The sequence below is a fragment of the Mustelus asterias genome, chromosome 3, assembly GCF_964213995.1.
Source record: "Mustelus asterias chromosome 3, sMusAst1.hap1.1, whole genome shotgun sequence".
In the NCBI taxonomy this organism is placed as follows: Eukaryota; Metazoa; Chordata; class Chondrichthyes; order Carcharhiniformes; family Triakidae; genus Mustelus; species Mustelus asterias.
The window spans coordinates 22,199,181-22,217,790 of record NC_135803.1 but is presented as its reverse complement, the minus strand read 5'-3'; the positions used below and the strand labels follow the sequence as shown (position 1 = coordinate 22,217,790).

At 42.4% G+C, this 18,610-nt stretch overlaps 1 protein-coding gene across 1 annotated transcript in view; it reads left to right on the top strand.

Moving 5' to 3' along the window:
• Window positions 1-2,644: 2,644 nt before the first annotated feature.
• LOC144485973 (monocarboxylate transporter 14-like) overlaps window positions 2,645-18,610 on the top strand; it is a 36,016-nt gene continuing 20,050 nt past the window's right edge. Inside the window, exons 1-3 of the mRNA XM_078204054.1 lie at window positions 2,645-2,909; window positions 3,682-3,742; window positions 16,598-16,884. Coding sequence (XP_078060180.1) covers window positions 2,645-2,909; window positions 3,682-3,742; window positions 16,598-16,884 — 613 coding nt within the window. The remainder of the gene's footprint in view (window positions 2,910-3,681; window positions 3,743-16,597; window positions 16,885-18,610) is intronic.

The following is an 18,610-nucleotide window of genomic DNA, read 5'->3' as shown; positions in this document are numbered from 1 at the left end:
AGTGGGAAAGCGAATTGCGTGGAGGACGCGGAAAGTCTGCAGAGAGATTTGGATAGGCTGAGCGAGTGGGCGAGGATCTGGCAGATGGAATATAACGTTAGCAAATGTGAGGTTATCCACTTTGGAAGAAATAATAGTAAATTGGAATATTATTTAAATGGAGAAAAATTACATCGTGCGACTGTGCAGAGGGACCTGGGGGTCCTTGTGCACGAATCGCAAAAACTCAGTCTGCAGGTGCAGCAGGTGATCAAGAAGGTGAATGGAATGTTGGCCTTTATCGCGAGGGGGATAGAATATAAAAGCAGGGAGGTCTTGCTGCAACTGTACAAGGCACTGGTGAGGCTGCAACTGGAGTACTGTGTGCAGTTTTGGTCCCCTTATTTGCGAAAGGATATATTGGCCTTCGAGGGAGTGCAGAGAAGGTTCACCAGGTTGATACCGGAGATGAGGGGTGTAGCTTATGAGGAGAGATTAAACAGATTGAGTCTGTACTCGTTGGAGTTTAGAAGGATGAGGGGTGATCTTATAGAGACATATAAGATAATGAAGGGGCTGGATAGGGTAGAGGTGGAGAGATTCTTTCCACTTAGAAGGGAAACCAGAACTAGAGGGCACAGCCTCAAAATAAGGGGGGGCTGGTTCAGAACAGAGTTGAGGGGGAACTTCTTCTCTCAGAGGGTAGTGAATCTCTGGAATTCTCTGCCCATTGAAGTGGTGGAGGCTTCCTCGTTGAATATGTTTAAATCACGGGTAGATAGTTTTCTGATCGATAAGGGAATTAGGGGTTATGGGGAGCAGGCGGGTAAGTGGAACCGATTCGCTTCAGATCAGCCATGATCTTGTTGAATGGCGGGGCAGGCTCGAAGGGCCAGATGGCCTACTCCTGCTCCTATTTCTTATGTTCTTATGTTCTTATGTACCTTATCTATGCCCCTCATTATTTTATCAACCTCTATAAGAGCACCCCTAAGCTCCTACGCTCCAGGGAAAAAAGTCCCCGTCTATCCAACCTCTCCTTATAACTCAAAACCATCAAGTCCTGGTAGCATCCTAGTGAATCTTTTCTGCTCTCTATCTAGTTTAATAAGATCCTTTCTATACTAGGGTGACCAGAACTGTACACAGTATTCCAAGTGAATTGAGTCAGTTGCTCTGTGCCCATTTTGTAAAGCATCAGATTGTCTATTTTCATGCTGATCAATCTTCTTAGTCTGATATTTTAACGAGAAGTCAGTAACAGCTGAGCAAAGCATAAAAAGATCACCAGACTTGACTCATGGACGCCATTGGCAGTCTCCAATGTTGCTGACTCATGGAACTGGAAGTCGGTATCAGTTATTATTTCATATGGTAAATGCAAAGTCATAGCAGTCAGGGGGTAACCTGATTTTTTAAATCCATGCAGAGAATGTGGATGTCAAGGCAAGGCCAGCATTCATTGCCCATTTCCCTTGAGGGCATGGTGATGAGTCATCTTAATGAAAGCAGCTGAGTTGCTTGCTAGGCTATTTGCCTTTGGTTTAGAGTCAAATACAGTTCAGACCAGATAAGAATTTTTTTCCCAAATGGGTTATACAAAAATCCAGTAGTGCCATGATCAACATTACTGAGACTAGCTTTTCATTTTAGATTTATTTGATTAATTGAATCAATTCTCTGGCTGCTGTGGAGGGATTTGAACTCGTGTCTCCAGATCATTAGCCCAGTAACAAAACGACAAGGTAGTTCCAAGTCAAGGTGATGAGTGACTTGAAGGGAAATTTGCAGGTGGTGGTGTTCCCAAGCATCTGCAGCTCTTGTCCTTCTTGGTGGTATTACACTGCTTCAGTAGCAATAAAGGACACAGGCTTCAGACAACACAGCTCCGACAAAATCCCAGGGACCGCTAAAATATCCTGCAGCGAAAAATGATTAAAATACATTCCTTAAAGGCACAGTATCATCACGGTGTCTATCAATTAACTGGAGCAAGGGTCTCGGTTAACACAATGCCCCAGGTAAACGCCTGAATCATTCAATTTTTGTAATTCAAATTTTAAAGTTAAAGTTAATTTATTCATGTCACAAGTAGGCTTACTTTAACACTGCAATGAAGTTGCTGTGAAAATCCCTTAGTCGCCACACTCCGGCGCCTGTTTGGGTACACGGAGGGAGAATTTAGCATGGCCAATGCACCTAACCAGCACATCTTTCGGACTGGGGAAGAGCACCCGGAGGAAACCCACGCAGACACGGGGAGAACGTGCAAACTCCACACAGACAGTGACCCAAGCCGGGAATCGAACCCGGGTCCCTGGCACTGCGAGGTAGCAGTGCTAACCACTGTTCCACCATGCCGATAGCATATGCGTTTAATAATGTTATGTTTAATATATGTTTATATGTATATGTATATATGTTTTTATATGTTTAATAATGTTAAAAAACACATTTGAAAACTAGGGGTTAAGTTCATTAACACTTAACAGGAACGGGGGGAGTATTTGTATTTATGTAATGTAATGCAGAATGATACATTGGCACTTATCAGTGATAGGGCTTGGGTTCTGCCTTTGCTTCTTGACTGAATCCATCCAACCACTAGGATGTGTGTGGATGATGTGATTGCAGGTTGTGAAAACCGGAGCCAGCTGGTAATAGAATGAAGCAGCAAGCATCTCTACGCTGGAGGCAGGATCAGAATCAGACGACAAAACATAGAGTCCAGCAACAAAGCAGCAAACGCAGGGTCCGACGGCAGGGACTGGATCGCAATTGTCCATCCGCAAAGAGGGTGCCTCAAGTCAAGGGATCCAAAAAGAGCATCTTCAGAACCAGTCAGCAGGATCTGAGCAGCGCTGAGAGGGAGCTAAACGGTAACCATCACAACCGAGGCAACCCTGAGACAATCAGACTGTGTGACGTTTGTAAGTGAAGCAAAATCACAGCAATTCATTTGGAAGTGCATTCAGGCACAAACATGTAATTTTAGCCAAGCTTAAGCACAAAGGCGCAATATTATCAGCAGAAAATGCAGATATTTGCTTGAGTTTGAAAAGCTGGGAAACCATTCAATTACAAATTCCTTAATTAAAAAAGATTAAGACTTCTTAGATTATTGCTAATTGTTTAGGGCAATTGGAGAAATGTCAAACAGTTATGCACTTCTTTTCATTTTATTTCACAACGGGCACTTTTTGTGCAGAAAATTATCTCGAAATATCCTCTGAGGGAAGACAAAAGATCCATTTGTTTTAAAAGCTGAGCGGGTCTTTGTTAAGGCAGAGGGGTTAGTTGGAAGGTGCTAAATTGAACATTGCAATGCAACACCGGGAGTAAAATAGGATTATGATTTATAATTGTGTTCAGAGATTCTTCATAAAATGTTACACATGAACAACAGGCAGTCTGTTCCACTGTAAATAGCGGAAACTCTCGGTTAAGGAGTACAAATGGACACATGTTTTTGCCCAAGGACATCTTTGGGCCACATAATCATTGATTAAAGAGGCATCAACATTCTGGGTAAAATGTCTGGCAATGCTTTTGTCAGCTAAAATCATAATGTACAATATAATTTATACTGAAACATACTGTCAAAATATCATTGTGTTTTTGCACATGATAAAAATCGCAGGTAGCCCATCCGGGTTTCATTCCCTGTTTTGGTAATCATGACAATCTTTTTTTAGTTTTTAGTATTTCGTTTTAAGATGAAAACCTTCTATTACCAGCTGTTAGTTAACAGCTGTTTAACAATGTAACCAATGTTACATTACCAATAGGAACTACAAACAAGGTTACCAACCCTCTCGGCTTGGCCTGGAGTCTCCAGGGGTTGAAGATCAGCCTCCAGGACATTGCTGTATGTAACCCTGGAAAAAAAATCATCGCAACATTAAAAAAGATTGTTTTCTTAAAATTTTCTTTAAGATTTCTTGTTATTAGGCATTAAAAATATCGCAAAGGGTGGTGGGGGGGTGGAATGCAAAAGGTTGTCTGGCTGACAGTAGAGCATCATCCAATTGCGTAATGACTCTTCTGGCTTTTCAGTTGGCGTAGGAAGGTTGTATATCACAAGGATGGAATTGCTGACTGATGAATGGCTGGAGCATAGGGGCAAGTCAAGTGATGAAACCTCCAGATTTAATCACGGTTGGCAATACTAGAAGTGTGGAATCCAAAGCTCGCTTCTTGCTAAAACATGTGTGGTCTCACTGATAGAAACATGGAAAATAGGTGCAGGAATAGGCCATTCAGCCCTTCACTACCATTCACGGCTGTTCATGCATTTTCAGTATCCCACTCCCACTTTCTCTCCATACCCCTTGATCCTTTTAGCAACAAGGGCCACTTCCAGCTCCCTCTTGAACATATCTAAGAAAGGGGCGACATGGTGGAACAGTGGTTATCATTGCTGCCTCACAGTGCCAGGGACCCGGGTTCGATTCCCGGTTTGATCACTGTCTGTGTGGAGTTTGCATGTTCTCCCCATGTCTGCGTGGGTTTCCTCCGGGTGCTCCGGTTTCCTCCCACAGTCCAAAGATGTGCCAGTTGGGTGGCTTGGCCATGCTAAATTGCCCCTTAGTGTCAGGGGGACTGGCTAGGATAAACGCATGGGGTTATAGGGATAGGGCTTGGGTGGGATTATGGTCGGTGCAGGCTCGATGGACCGAATGGCCTCCTTCTGTCAGGTTTCTATGATTCTATTCTGTGAAACTGGCCCCAACAGTTTCCCTGGTAGAGAATTCCACAGGTTCACAACTCTCTGAGTGAAGAAGTTCTTCCTTATCTCAGTCTTACCCCTTATTCTTAGACTGTGACCCCTAGTTCTGGACTTCCCCAACATTGGGAACATTCTTCCTGCATTTAGCCTGTCCAGTCCCATCAGGATTTTATATGTTTCTAGGAGACCAAAACTGCACTCAATACTCAAGGTGTGGCCTCACCAAGGCCCTGTATAACTTCAGCAAGATATCCATCCTTCCTCCTATACTCCAATCCTCTTGCTATGAAGGCCAGCATGCCATTAGCTTTCCTCACCACTGCTGTACCTGTATGCCAACCTTCAGCGACTGTCCCACCATGACACCCAGGTCACGTTGCCCTTCCCCTTTTCCTAAACTGCCTCCATTCAGATAATAGTCTTCCTTCCTGTTTTTGTCACAAGTGGATAACCTCACATTTATCCACATTATATTGCATTTGCCAAGTATTTGCCCTCTCAGCCAGCCTGTCCAAGTCACTTTGCAGCCTCTTAGCATCCTCCTCACAGCACACACTACCCAGCTTAATATTGTCTGCAAATTTGGAGATATTGCATTCAATTCCTTCGTCCAATCATGAAGCATGGCTCCTTTCCTTTTGCTGATAGATACTTTGGACTGAAACTGCCAGTCTTTGAAAAATGTTTGGCAGTCGCGACCATTTTTGGGTCCCGACCCTATTCTCAGCAGAAGCCTGCCTCCCAGAGCAATTTTATACGTGGTGCCCAATTAAGAGGCTCTCTCTACCCCTTCACTTTTAGCAGGATAATGAAAGGCGGTGTTTATTTTTGCACCATTGTCCCAAATGTAATAATGGCAACCAGTAAGGTGATGATCTGCACTTTGGTAGGTCAGCTCTGTGTCAAACATCTCCTGGTGTGGGTCAGGTGTTCCATTCTGGCCTGACCGTGTGGTCCCCATTGCTATCCCACATTACCCCTCAACTCTCTCACCAGCTCCCTTCTTCCTCCCACCCCCTTCTTGCCATTTCCCATTTAATATGTTCTCTGTAATAGAAAAAGTAATGAGAACATCAACTTTGTGTGAATGAAGATGTAAGTTCATATGAGCTGTTAATAAAAGTAGTTAATATTCGTAATGGTTGGGGAGGGTTTAAACTAATATGGCAGGGGGATGGTAACCTTTGCAAGGATTCAGAGCGGGGGAATTAAGAACAAGAGGAAAAGACAGTAAGGAGAATAAAGAAAGTGATAGGCAGAGAAATCAAGGGTCAGAGTCAGGTAAGGACCGAGTAACAAATCGTAGGAAAGGAAAAAGAAACGTTAAAACTGCTAACCTTAAGATTTTTTACCTGAATGCTCAGAGCATTCAAAACAAAATGAATGAATTAGTTGCACAGATAGATGTGAAGAGGTATGATATAGTTGGCATTACGGAGATGTGGCTCCAAGGTGAGCAAGGATGGGAACTAAACAGTGAGGGCTATTCAGTGTTTAGGAAGGGCGGATGGAAAAGAAAAGGTGGTGGAGTTGCATTGTTGATTAAAGATGATACTGATACGATATTGAGGAAAGATATTAGCATAGATGATGTGGAATCTGCATGGGTTGAGTTAAGAACAAACAAGGAACAAAAAACATTGGTGGGGGTGATATACAGACCACAAAACTGTAGTGGTAATGTTGGAAAAAGCATTAGCCAGGAAATCAGAGATACATGTGTTAAAGGAACATCAGTGATCACGGCCGACTTTAATCTTCATTTAGGGAGAGTCAAATTAGTAACAGAAGAATAGGGGAGGAATTTCTAGAGTGCATACGGGATGGTTTTCTGGAGAAATACGATGAGGAACCAACAAGGGAGCAGGCCATATTGGACTGGGTGTTGTGCAATGAGAAAGGATTAGTTGGCAATCTAGTTGTGAGAGAGCCCTTGGGGCTGGGTGACCATAATATGGTAGAATCCTTTGTCAAGGTGGAAAATGATGTAGTTGAATCTGAGACCAGGGCCCTGAATCTCAATAAAGGTAACTATGATGCTATGAGGCATGAATTGACCATGATGGACTGGGAAACATTACTGAAAGGAAAGACAGCAGGCAGGCAATGGCAGGCATTTAAAGAACGAATAAGTCATAGAATCATAGAAACCCTACAGTGCAGAAGGAGGCCATTCGGCCCATCGAGTCTGCACCGACCACAATCCCACCCAGGCCCTACCCCCACATATTTACCCGCTAATCCCTCCAACCTACGCATCCCAGGACTCTAAGGGGCAATTTTTAACCTGGCCAATCAACCTAACCCGCACATCTTTGGACTGTGGGAGGAAACCGGAGCACCCGGAGGAAACCCACGCAGACACGAGGAGAATGTGCAAACTCCACACAGACAGTGACCCGAGCCAGGAATCGAACCCGGGACCCTGGAGCTGTGAAGCAGCAGTGCTAACCACTGTGCTACTGTGCCGCCCCCTGAAGTCAAGAAGTTGTTTATTCCTGTTTGGTGCAAGAATGGTAAGGGATTTGTGGCCAAACCATGGCTTACAAGGGAAATTAGAGATAGTATCAGATTCAAGGAAGAAGCATACAAATTGGCAAGAGAAAGCAATAGGCCTGAGGATTGGGAGCACTTTAAAATTCAGCAAACGAGGAGCAAGGGATTGATTAAGAAGGGAAAAATAGAGTATGAAAGTAAGCTAACGGGGAACATAAAAACTGTAAAAGTTTCTATGGATATGTAAAGAGAAAAAGATTGACAAAATGAATGTAGGCCCCCTACAGTCAGAAATGGGAGAATTCATAATGGGGAATAAAGAAATGGCTGAGGAATTAAATTTGTAATTTGCTTTAGTCTTCACAAAGGAAGACATGAATAATGTACCAGAAGTGCTGAGAGAAACATGTTTTAGCAAGGAGCTGAAGGAAATTAGCATTAGAGAAATGGTTTTGGAGAAATTTATGGGATTGAAGGTTGATAAATCTTCAGGTCCTGATAATCTTCATTCCAGAGTACTGAAGGAAGTGGCCCTGGAAATAGTAGATCCATTGGTGGTTATTTTCCAAAGTTCTTTGGACTATGGAATTGCTCCTACAGATTGGAGGGTAGTTGATGGAAGCTCGCTGTTCAAGAAAGGAGGTAGAGAGAAAACAGGGAACTATGGACAAGTGAGCCTAACGTGGTACTGGGGAAGTCTATTATCAAAGATTTCATAACTCAGCATTTGGAAGGCAGTGATATAATCAGACAAAGTCAGCATGGATTTACAAAAGAGAAATCATGCTTGGCAAATCTATTGGAATTTTTTGAGGATGTAATTAATAGAGTTGACCGAGGAGAACAAGTGGATGTGGTTTATTTAGACTTTCAGAAGGCTTTCGACAAGTTCTCACATAACAGACTATTGTGTAAAGTTAAAGCACATGGGATTGCAGGTAATGTTTTGAGATGGATTGAAAGCTGGTTAGTAGATTGGCAGTCAATGACTAGTGGGGTTCTGCAGGGATCTGTACTAGGACTCCAACTGTTCACATTATACATTAATAATTTGGAAGAGGGAACTGAATGTATTATCTCCAAATTTGTAGATGATACAAAGTTGGGTGGGAGGGTGAGCTGTGAGGAGGATGCAGAAGTACTTCAGCGTGATTTGGACAGGCTGAGTTTGTGAACATCTGCATGGCAGATGCAGTATGATGTGGATAAATGTGAGGTTATCCACTTTGGTAGCAATAATAGGAAGACAGATTATTACTTGAATGGGTGTAAATTGAGAGAGGTGGATCCTCAATGAGATGTTGGAGTCCTCGTGCATCAGTCGCTGAAAGTAAGCACGCTGGTACAGCAGGCAGTAAAGAAGGCAAATGGTATGTTTGCCTTCATAATGAGAGGATTTGAGTATAGGGATGGGGATGTTTTGCTGCAAGTGTATATGGCGTTGGTGAGGCCTCACCTGGAGTATTGTGTGCAGTTTTGGTGTCTTTATCTGAGAAAGGATGTCCTTGCTATAGAGAGAGTACAGCAAAGGTTTACCAGGCTCATTCCTGGGATGGCAGGTCTGTCATATGAGGAGAGACTAAGTTGGTTAGGATTACATTCACTGGAGTTTAGAAGAGTGAGAGGGGAGCTCATAGACACTTATAAAATTGTAACATGTTTAGATAGGGTAGATTCAGAAAGAATGTTCCGAATGGTGTGGAGTTTAGAACTAGGGGTCACAGTTTGAGAATAAAAGAGGTAAACCTTTTGGAACTGAGGTGAGGAGAAATTTCTTCTCCCAGAGGATGTTGAATGTGTGGAATGTAGTTGAGCCAAAATGTGTGATTTCAAGAAGAAATTAGATATAGCTCTTGGGGCTAAAGGGATCAGGGGATATGGGAGGAAGGGGGGGATCAGGATATTGAATTCGATGATCAGCCATGATCAAGATGAATGGCGGAGCAGGCTCGAAGGGCCAAATGGTCTCCTTCTGCTTCTAGTTTCCATGTTTCGGTGTTTCATACTGCTGGTATCAACCCATTATCCAGATGGATGGAACCTTGGGGCACATATGGCAGAAAGAACCAACTACTCATGACTGACCCAACAGCAGAGATCCTTGTAGAGTAAAGGATTAACATCAGGAGCACCTAATACTGATGTAATTGCTGATATCACTATGACGCAATGCCACATGATTAAGTAACTAAGATCTGGAAGGAAGCAGAGGTTTGACTTTTTGTAGAATTACTGAGATGTAGATAGATCTGTAAATAAATAAGAACGGTTTTTATGAGTTTCAGGCTTAAGTAGATTTCTTAGTGAAACAGACAAACCCGAATGAAACCCCATCTAGTCCCAACTCCAAGTTAAGAACTCCAAGTTAAGGGGAATTTCACAGTAACTTCATTGCAGTGTGAATGTGAGCCTTACTTGTGACTAATAAATAAACTTTTAACTTTAAGACTACAGACCTGAAAGGCCTGTAAATCCGTGGAAAAAGGACAAGAAGAAAATAAAATTGAAGATTCACCTGAGAATGGCGCATTGTGGTTGCAGCAGATGCAAGCTGACACACTCACCTGGAGTCCAGACATCAAAGAGTACAGACCACAATCTACAAGCCAAACTACTGATGCAGCAACAGACCCAGACCTAGGATAAACATGGAGTCTACATCGTCACCCGCAGAACCTCTCTGTAGTGCTGGAAGTTCACAATAGGCTCAGCACTGGGACAATTGGAAGAGATTCTCCAGATACAGAACAGCTTCAAGTTCTCATAAGAAGGAACAAAAGAATGAGATCAATGCTTTTATCTATTCAGTAGGGGCTACTGTAGACGATGTTATCAAACAACAAGGAGTCAATGAGACTTCAAACTCATATGATGAAGTTCTCCCGGCATTTGATGTCTATATCAATGTTCAAAATATGTGATCATCGAGTGAGCGAAATTTTATAAGAGGAAACAAAACCGGATGAATGCATGGATTCATTCATAAATGATCTGTACCAGCTCATGGAAAATTGTGACTACAGGATTCTTACAGAGGAATTAATACGTGATCATATAGTACTTGGGTCTTAGATAAAACCCTATCACAGCGGTTAGCACTGCTGCCCACAGCGCCAGGGACCCGGGTTCAATTCCCGGTTTGGGTCACTCACTGTGCGGAACCTGCACGTTCTCCCCGTGTCTGTGTGGGTTTCCTCCAGGTACTCTGGTTTCCTCCCACAGTCCAAAAGACTTGCTGGTTAGGTGCATTGGCCATGCTAAATTCTCCCTCAGTGCACCCGAACAAGCGCCAGAGTGTGGCGACTAGGGGATTTTCGCAATAACTTCATTGCAGCGTTAATGTAAGCCTACATGTGACACTAATAAATAAACGCAACCTTAGATCTCTTACAACAGAGAAAATTTTATTCTCACAAGGGCAGTCCAAAAAGTGTGACAGATGAGGTTAGGAAGCTGAACAGAATGTTTGTTCATGAGGAAAGATATGTCCTTTGGAAAAAAAATGAGTGAAGGCATTCAATTTATCAAACATAAAACATCAAACATCTCAGTGAAGCAAAAGCCTGTAAAATCAGAAATAAGCGTGTCAAATGCCATCTTGAGATGCTCTTGTTGTGGCAGGAAAGCTCTGCACAAGCAGGAAGAATGACCAGCAGAAGGAGCAGAGTGTCACAACTGTGAAAAGCTAGGACAATTCAAAATTGCTGATCTAAAATGTAAGTAGCTCACAGGAAGGAGAAAATAACCAGGCTTAAGCAAATCCAAGAAGTGAAAGAGCCACAGAAAAAAAACCCAAGATAAGTTAATGAAACAGAAAATAATTACTTGAGTATTAACTTAGGAGTTTATGGTCACCCCACAAAATTCAAGCTGGATACCGGTGCAGGTGTTTCAGTATTACCTGATGAAGTAAAGCAGCTTAAAAATATCACAGCCAAGCACCATTCAGTTGCAAGGTCCAGGGGGACTACACTGAAAGTAATAAATCAACATTTGGTGGGATTAAGCTACAAGCATAAAGAAATGGTTGAACCCCTTTGTGTTATTCAGAATAAAGAGTCATCACTGCTGGGTAAAAAACTATGCTTGCAGTTGAAACTGATTTCTAGTGTTGATAAATTGCTGACAAGCAGTATTCAGAAAGGAATTTCTGTCCCTTTACAGGCTTAGGTAAGCTGAAAACAGAAAATCATGGAACACTAAGGGTGGATGCAACGTCTATGTGTAATTTGATTTGATTTGATTTATTATTGTCACATGTATTCGGATACAGTGAAAAGTATTGTTTCTTGCGTGCTATACAGACAAAGCATACCGTTCATAGAGTACAAAGAGGAGAAGAAAAGGAGAGGATGCAGAATGTAGTGTCACAGTCATAGCTAGGGTGTAAAGAAATATCAACTTAATATAAGATAGGTCCATTCAAAAGTCTGATGGAAGAAGTTGTTCTTGAGTCGACTGGTACGTGACTTCAGACTTTTGTGTCTTTTTCTGCATCGCAAGAAAGTCCCTCACCCAGTCTTAGAGAAAATCAAGAACAAGGTTGAGCACATTTAACAGCAAATGGTTATCTCTCCAGTAACCATACCTACCAAAGCCTAATCATACAATTAGAATCTGTGTGGATTTGACTTACAGCTGTAAGATCCACCCACTGGCATCAGTGACTCAAAGTCACGTTAATGTCATCTGTATAATGTAAAGCTTGTGTGAGCTTTGTATCTCAATGCTGGGGACCAAGGGTTCAAAATGGTTAGGTACTGGGCTCCAACCAATGGCACTGATTCATAGCTGTGGGGATTTAATTGGCACAAGGACTAGTCAGGGACCGGTGAGGTTGTTGTTCTGGTGACTGGCTTCCTCTTATGGCTGACGAGGCACAGTTGACTCATGAGAAGACTGCAGTTAGTATTTCAAGCACATCCCGAGATGGCACCCTCATGATCGCAGGTTGCAAGGGCTGCAGAGTGGATCGGCCTTCCATTGGCCACAGCCATTCACCCCAACACTAATTCCTAACACGCAAACTTCCCTGACAAGTGTATTGGAACTTACATGCAACTTACCCCCTTTGGCCTCATGCTTCTGCCTGAGTGTGGGTTTCCAAACATACTGTAGACACTCTCTCCCCAAGTGAGAGTGTCTTCATGCTTCATGAGGCAGGAAAGCACCCCATTCCTGAAACTCCCACACTACCCTTGCAGCCTGGTCTCTCAGAACCGCGCCCAGGGACCTCAAAGTCACCAATACTGACCCTATTAACCTTCTGCTATCCACTATCAAGCTCCAAGCAAGGAAGGACACTCACTCAGCCAACACTAGCTCAGCAACGAGGACACAGGAAGCGTTGCTTGCATGTCAGACACCAAAGTCCTTTAAAGCAAGAAGCACCCTGGCATGATGGGAGGGTAAAGCCTGCAAGCAACCCCTCTCCTCTGGATCATAGCAGTGACCCCCAGCCCTGAGTTATACTTATCTGCATCCCTCGCGTCCTCCCAGGTGCCCCCAGAGCCTTGAGTATCCTGTAGGGTGATGTCCTCCTGAGCACTCACCTCTGAAATGCCCCTTGGAGGTAAGGGTGGCAGGCTCACACTTTTCTGGAGCTGCTGTAAATCATGCCGCTGTGATGTCACTCTGGCGCCCTGTGAATATTCTGGGAGGGGTGACATTCCTGTGAGAGTGCCTGATAATGAGATGCAAATGTGTTAAAATGAGTTTCTCACCCTTCCTAGGTGTGATCTACACCACTCCGCCAATGAAGGGCTTTGAAAATTACCCCATTCAAATACACCACCATGAATCGCATTTTTCAAATCTCACGGCATTTTAACACCATTCCGAGAAACAGACGGACGGAGAATGCGGGGTGAAAATTGTCCCTATGGTTTCACACAAGTGACTAGTTCACCTAAGTACCCTTAGTCAAACGGAGAAGCAGAAAGAGGAGTTTGAACAATCAAGGAATTAATGAAAAAGAGCAAAGATATTAACTTAGCCTCTCTTCATTACAAAACTCCATCGCTACAAAATGGGTTCTCATCATCGGAAATATTGATGGGAAGACGGCTGCAAACACAACTTCCAGCTCGACAACAAAATCTACAACCTAACATTACCTCAGGTGATCATGAGAGAGTTAGAAAGTGTGAGGAGCAGCCAAGACACAAGCAAGCTCATTATTTCAACTTCAGGCAGAGAGCGCAAGACTGGAAAGTGCTATAGCCCGAAACCCAGGGAGGGAGTGTGGATACAAGACTGACAGAAAGAAGGCACTGTAATAGAAAGAGCTACACAGCCAAGATCTTATAGAATTGAAATGGAGCAAGGAAATATAAGAAGGAACTGGAAGCCTTGATACTATTGGAAAGGAATCCAATGGAATCTTGGACTTATTATCCATATTCAGATGGAGGCAAGGAACCAGAAACAAGTCAAAACCCTACAACCATCCAGGTGGAAGACACTCCTATTAAGCAACAAAGGAATGCTATTCATTCTCAAACTCCAAATGAAATCAGGGAGATTTGTCAAGGCACCACAGGGACTAAGCCTAAGACTTTGAGTAAGATATTAGAGGATAAGCTAGGATAAAGGCTTGTGGGGAAATGTGGAGTAAAGGGTTAACATAAGGAGCACCTCAACATGAAATAGTCCCTGTCTTCAACCTCCCTTGATGCCAATGACAGCACGCAACCAAATCTTCACTGGGCATGGAAGATGTGGCCACCTATTCCATGAGTGAAGGAAGAGAGATGACCAGAAATGCAATGTGGCCATGAGTCTCAGATCACGGAACACATTACACCAACCAACCCACTGAGATATGTTTCAGGAGGCTCTTCATTTCTCCACTCAACATCTTAGTAGGACATTGAATGGACTGCTAAATTAGACAACGCAGTACAAACGTTACCCATCATGTAAAAGTACTAGTCATAATACTGCTTAAATTTATCGCTATGTTTGAATTCAGTTAGCATCTTATTTAAAACAGCATAGACAGAAATCTATCTAAGTTGTTGTTAGAGGGGTTTAGGATAACCTGGGACTAAAAAGACTAATAGATTAAGATAAACTAATTTAGAGTGAATATAGTACAGAAAAAGTACAAAGTACCTGGAGTTACAAAGGCACAGTTTGCATATAAACACGTATAACCACTGTTAGAGAATTTAAACATGTATATTTTGAAAACATATTGTCTTCTAAATTAAAGGCATACACCTTGGCTAATGACACTCTACGACATGATGGGAGACAGCTGAACAAGAAGAACCACCCTCCTTGAAAACAATACAGCTACTGAGAACTATCTTATCAGCTTTAGGAAGTGCAAGCTTCTCACACAGCAGAATAAATAGAATAATTCAATTTTGCTGATAAGGGGTTGTAAAAGTAGACAGTTGGAAAAGAAACTTTTGAACTCTATGGACCTACGTATTAGGGTTGCTAGGAGACAGTGGGACTTTTGAACTCCGTGGACTTAGGTATTGGGATTGCTAGGAGACAGTGGGCAAGAACGTCTGGACTCTACGGACTTATGTATTCTTATGCTGCCAGAGAGTAGAATGTTATTGGCCAAGGTAAATGATTCATGCTAAAATGATTGGCTCACTCCAGCTAGAATGAGCAGAGTAGGCGGGCAAATGATTTTTGAAAATGTATAATTGTGATCCTGATAAGAATGCAATTTAGAATAATTAGGACTGCTCCAAATCACTCTCCTATACATGTGGACCAGGCCTGGGTAACAATAAAATACGTCTTCAACCAGAATTACTGTCTCTGTGAGTTCTTTGTATTGGCTGAGCTGTAATCAATAAAGAGAAATCTCTCCCATGAAAGCCAGCATGATACATAGGTCTCTGAAAAGCTCCTACAGTTGTTAACTGACACATTAAGAATAAGATTCAGTGGTCTAAAAATAGTGAATCTATGATCGCTGGATCACCTGGACTCACTATCGTAATCACATTATTGACCATAACCAGGAGTAAGTCTGGAACAATTGGTCAGTGGCAAACGTACAGAAGAAACAAGCAACAAAACAAAATAAATGTAAAGTATCAATTTCATTTAATTCATATGACTGTCAATTCATTCAAAAACACTAGACCCAGGACCTTTATGCACTACAGAGGATAGAGAATGACAAGTATTGTTAGTTATAATTAAATAACCCATATCTAATGATGACCTAGGTCAGAATTCTCCAGCTGTTCACTCCAGTGAGATTCTCTGGTCCCGCTGCAGTGAACGGAGATTCGGCTGAGGGCAGCAACCAGGAAAATTCAGGCCCTAGTTTCTTAAACTTGTGATGATACTATGTCTTTAAGAAATGTATTTATGTCATGTTTCTTGTAAGAGGCTGTGTTTTGTTGCAAGGAGCCGATTTGTCTTGAAGAATATGCAGCTCTATGCTCAGACTGCAGAATAATAACTCATTTTAGCTGATGGTGTGTTTGTCTAAACAAATTAGTACATTTGTGTTTACTTGGTTTCTTCCCCTGGAGTTTCAGAATAGGGTTTTGTTTAAGTTGGTGACAGGGATTGATTCATGTGCTAATAGGAGGAGCTAAGCTGGCAGGGAAGATATCCAGTTTCTCTTTCATTTTTAAAAATAAACAGTTTGTTGCCTCGTTCTGAAAGAAGAAAGACGTGTCTCTCTGTCTCTCTTTTCAGAAGTGCTCTAAGAGCTCTCGGACGGGCAACCTAAGTACAAGCAGATAAGCCTATTTTCTTGCTAACTGATTTTGAAGAGGGGTTTTAAGCCTAAAAAGAATATTGCTTGAATTGGCATTCATAGGGATAGGTAAACAGCTAAGAATTGTATTGTGTCATGTTGAAGTATTGTTCAATGTTAAATGTTAAGCTAATTCATTTGTTATACTTAAACTGTGTTGTTAAATAAAGTTTGTCTTGATGAAAGCTTCCCAATTTGTCAGTAGAATCACACCTGAAATGAGACATCATAATCCTCACATTAATACCAAAATAGCAAGTTGTTGGGGTCAAGTCTGACTTCATAATATACCTTGGGGTTTCTGATCTGATCCCTAACAAAATGCATGAGTGCAGAAGAGAGCTCAGCCTAGTTTCCAAAATAACTTGAATAAGCAGAGATGCCAATTCCAGATTGGAGGTAGATTTGAGTACATCAGTTTGCTCATTTGAATATCATACTTAATTATTTCATCTTAATGAATAGAGGGAAACGTAAAGCGGAAAAACTGAAATGACAATTAATTAAGTGACAATGGAGCAAAGCTCATTCCGAAGATGAAATCTGATTTTGGTTAAGAGAGAAAATGAAGGGATGGGATTGCCTGAAACGGAAAATTGTAGTTAACTTTGAAAAGAGTTACAACCAATTAATTCTTATTATCCTTTCAGATTCTCTTCAACTTTGAATGCCAAGATGGCAACCAGTGGTGGAAACATTGAATACCGCTCAGAAGATTGTGCTAAACCCAGAAGTGAAATGCAAATAACAAGTCCAAACATAGACAGGGGCTGGGCCTGGATGGTGATCCTCGCATCTTTCATCATGCATGTACTTGTTATGGGATCGCAGATGGCCCTGGGGATACTATATGTTGAATGGCTGGAGGAGTTCAATCAAAGTCGTGGATTGACAGCATGGATTGGATCCTTGGCAATGGGTCTATCACTTATTGTTGGTATGTTTGTCATTTATCATTCTAATGTTTCAGTGAGTATAAAATAATGCTCTTTATTATATTGTTTTGCATTATACTTACTTCTGAAAATATCGCCCTGGAGGTCTTGATACTATTTTGATTTGATTTATTATTGTGACACGTATTGGGATACAGTGAAATGTATTTTCTTGCGCACTATACAGACAAAGCATACCATTCATTCATAGAGTACATCGGGGAGAAGGAAACGAGAGAGTATAGAATGTAGTGTTACAGTCACAGCTATGGTGGAGAGAAAGATCAGCTTAACTATAAGGTAGGTCCATTCAAAGGTCTGATGGCAGCAGGGAAGAAGCTGAGTCGGCTGGTACGTTACCTCAGAATTTTGTATCTATTTCCTGACGGAAGTAGGTGGAAGAAAGTATGTTTGGGGTGCGTGAGGTCCTTGATTATACGGGCTACTTTTCCGAGGCTGTGGGAAGTGTAGACGGAGTCAGTGGATGGAAGGCTGGTTTGCGTGATGGACTGGGCTACATTCACAATCCCTTTGTGGCTTTTTGTGGTCTTGGTCAGAGCAGGAGCCATACCAAGCTGTGATACATCTGGAAAGAATGCTTTCTATGGTGCATCTGTAAAAATCGTTATGTGTCACCTAACAATGATCCATTTGGGAAGAATTACAGTGACAAACTTATTTTCCATTGCTAAATTGGATTAAAAATGGGCACAGGATCTCAATGCGTGATTAACCAGCACCTGTGGTGTGGGCAGCTTGCCAACTTCCTGCTGTCTGTTCATTACTGGACTGTAGCATGCAGTCAGCACTAAATGCACTGTTGAGTGGCTGCATGCCTCAACATGGGGTCCAAAGGCATGAGAAGCTCGCATGAATTAAAGCAAGCCTGCATTACTTAAGGCCAGGCTAAAGGGGAGGTTCATTGTTATCAGAGGAGGTGGTGAAAGTCATTGTGCAAATCACTTTGACAGGGGAAAAATAATTACACAATGTGAGAGAGAACGGACTCTACGGTTCTCAGAAACTGCACTCAAGGTCTTGGTGGAGGAGGGGCAATGAAGGAGAGAAGCATTGCATCAATAGCAGAACAGGAGGCCCTCCAGACAAGTGCTCAGCAGGCAGTGGAACCAGGTAGCCATGGAATCCAGAAATCAAGAGGAACCAGTGCTCAAAGAAACAAGAATGTCAGTAACCTCACGAGAGTGGTCAAGGTTAGTGAATCCATCTTCAAATGCCACATCCCACCAGATGCACCACTAGTCTCAGATAGTGCTGAATGTGCCACACCCCATGACACACCTACCCACATTTTCTGCCAATAAGGGCTATTAGCTAACATTCATGGCAGCATGAACTTTCATCTCACAGTTTTCACAGCTATTTAAGCATGACAGTCACATTGTCCAAATACTTTGCTCAGCACTCACTGATATACTTTCCTCTCTCTTGCAGGACAAAGTGGGGGTAGTGGAAACAGTGCTGGTTGACAATGGAGCAGCCATTGGTGTGGCTGTGACTTACAGGCTGCAGCTGATGTGAAGATGTTTCCCCCATTCGCTGCATCACAATCATACCCTTGAGTTTCTCCTGTCAGATACCGAGTGGAAGAATGACAGCTAGAAGAACAAGTCACTCTGATAAAGAAACACTGTCACCTGACTTAAAATTTGCAGGCACCAGGCTCGGATACTGACACAGAGAGGAAAGTGGAGAAGTAGGATCTGTATG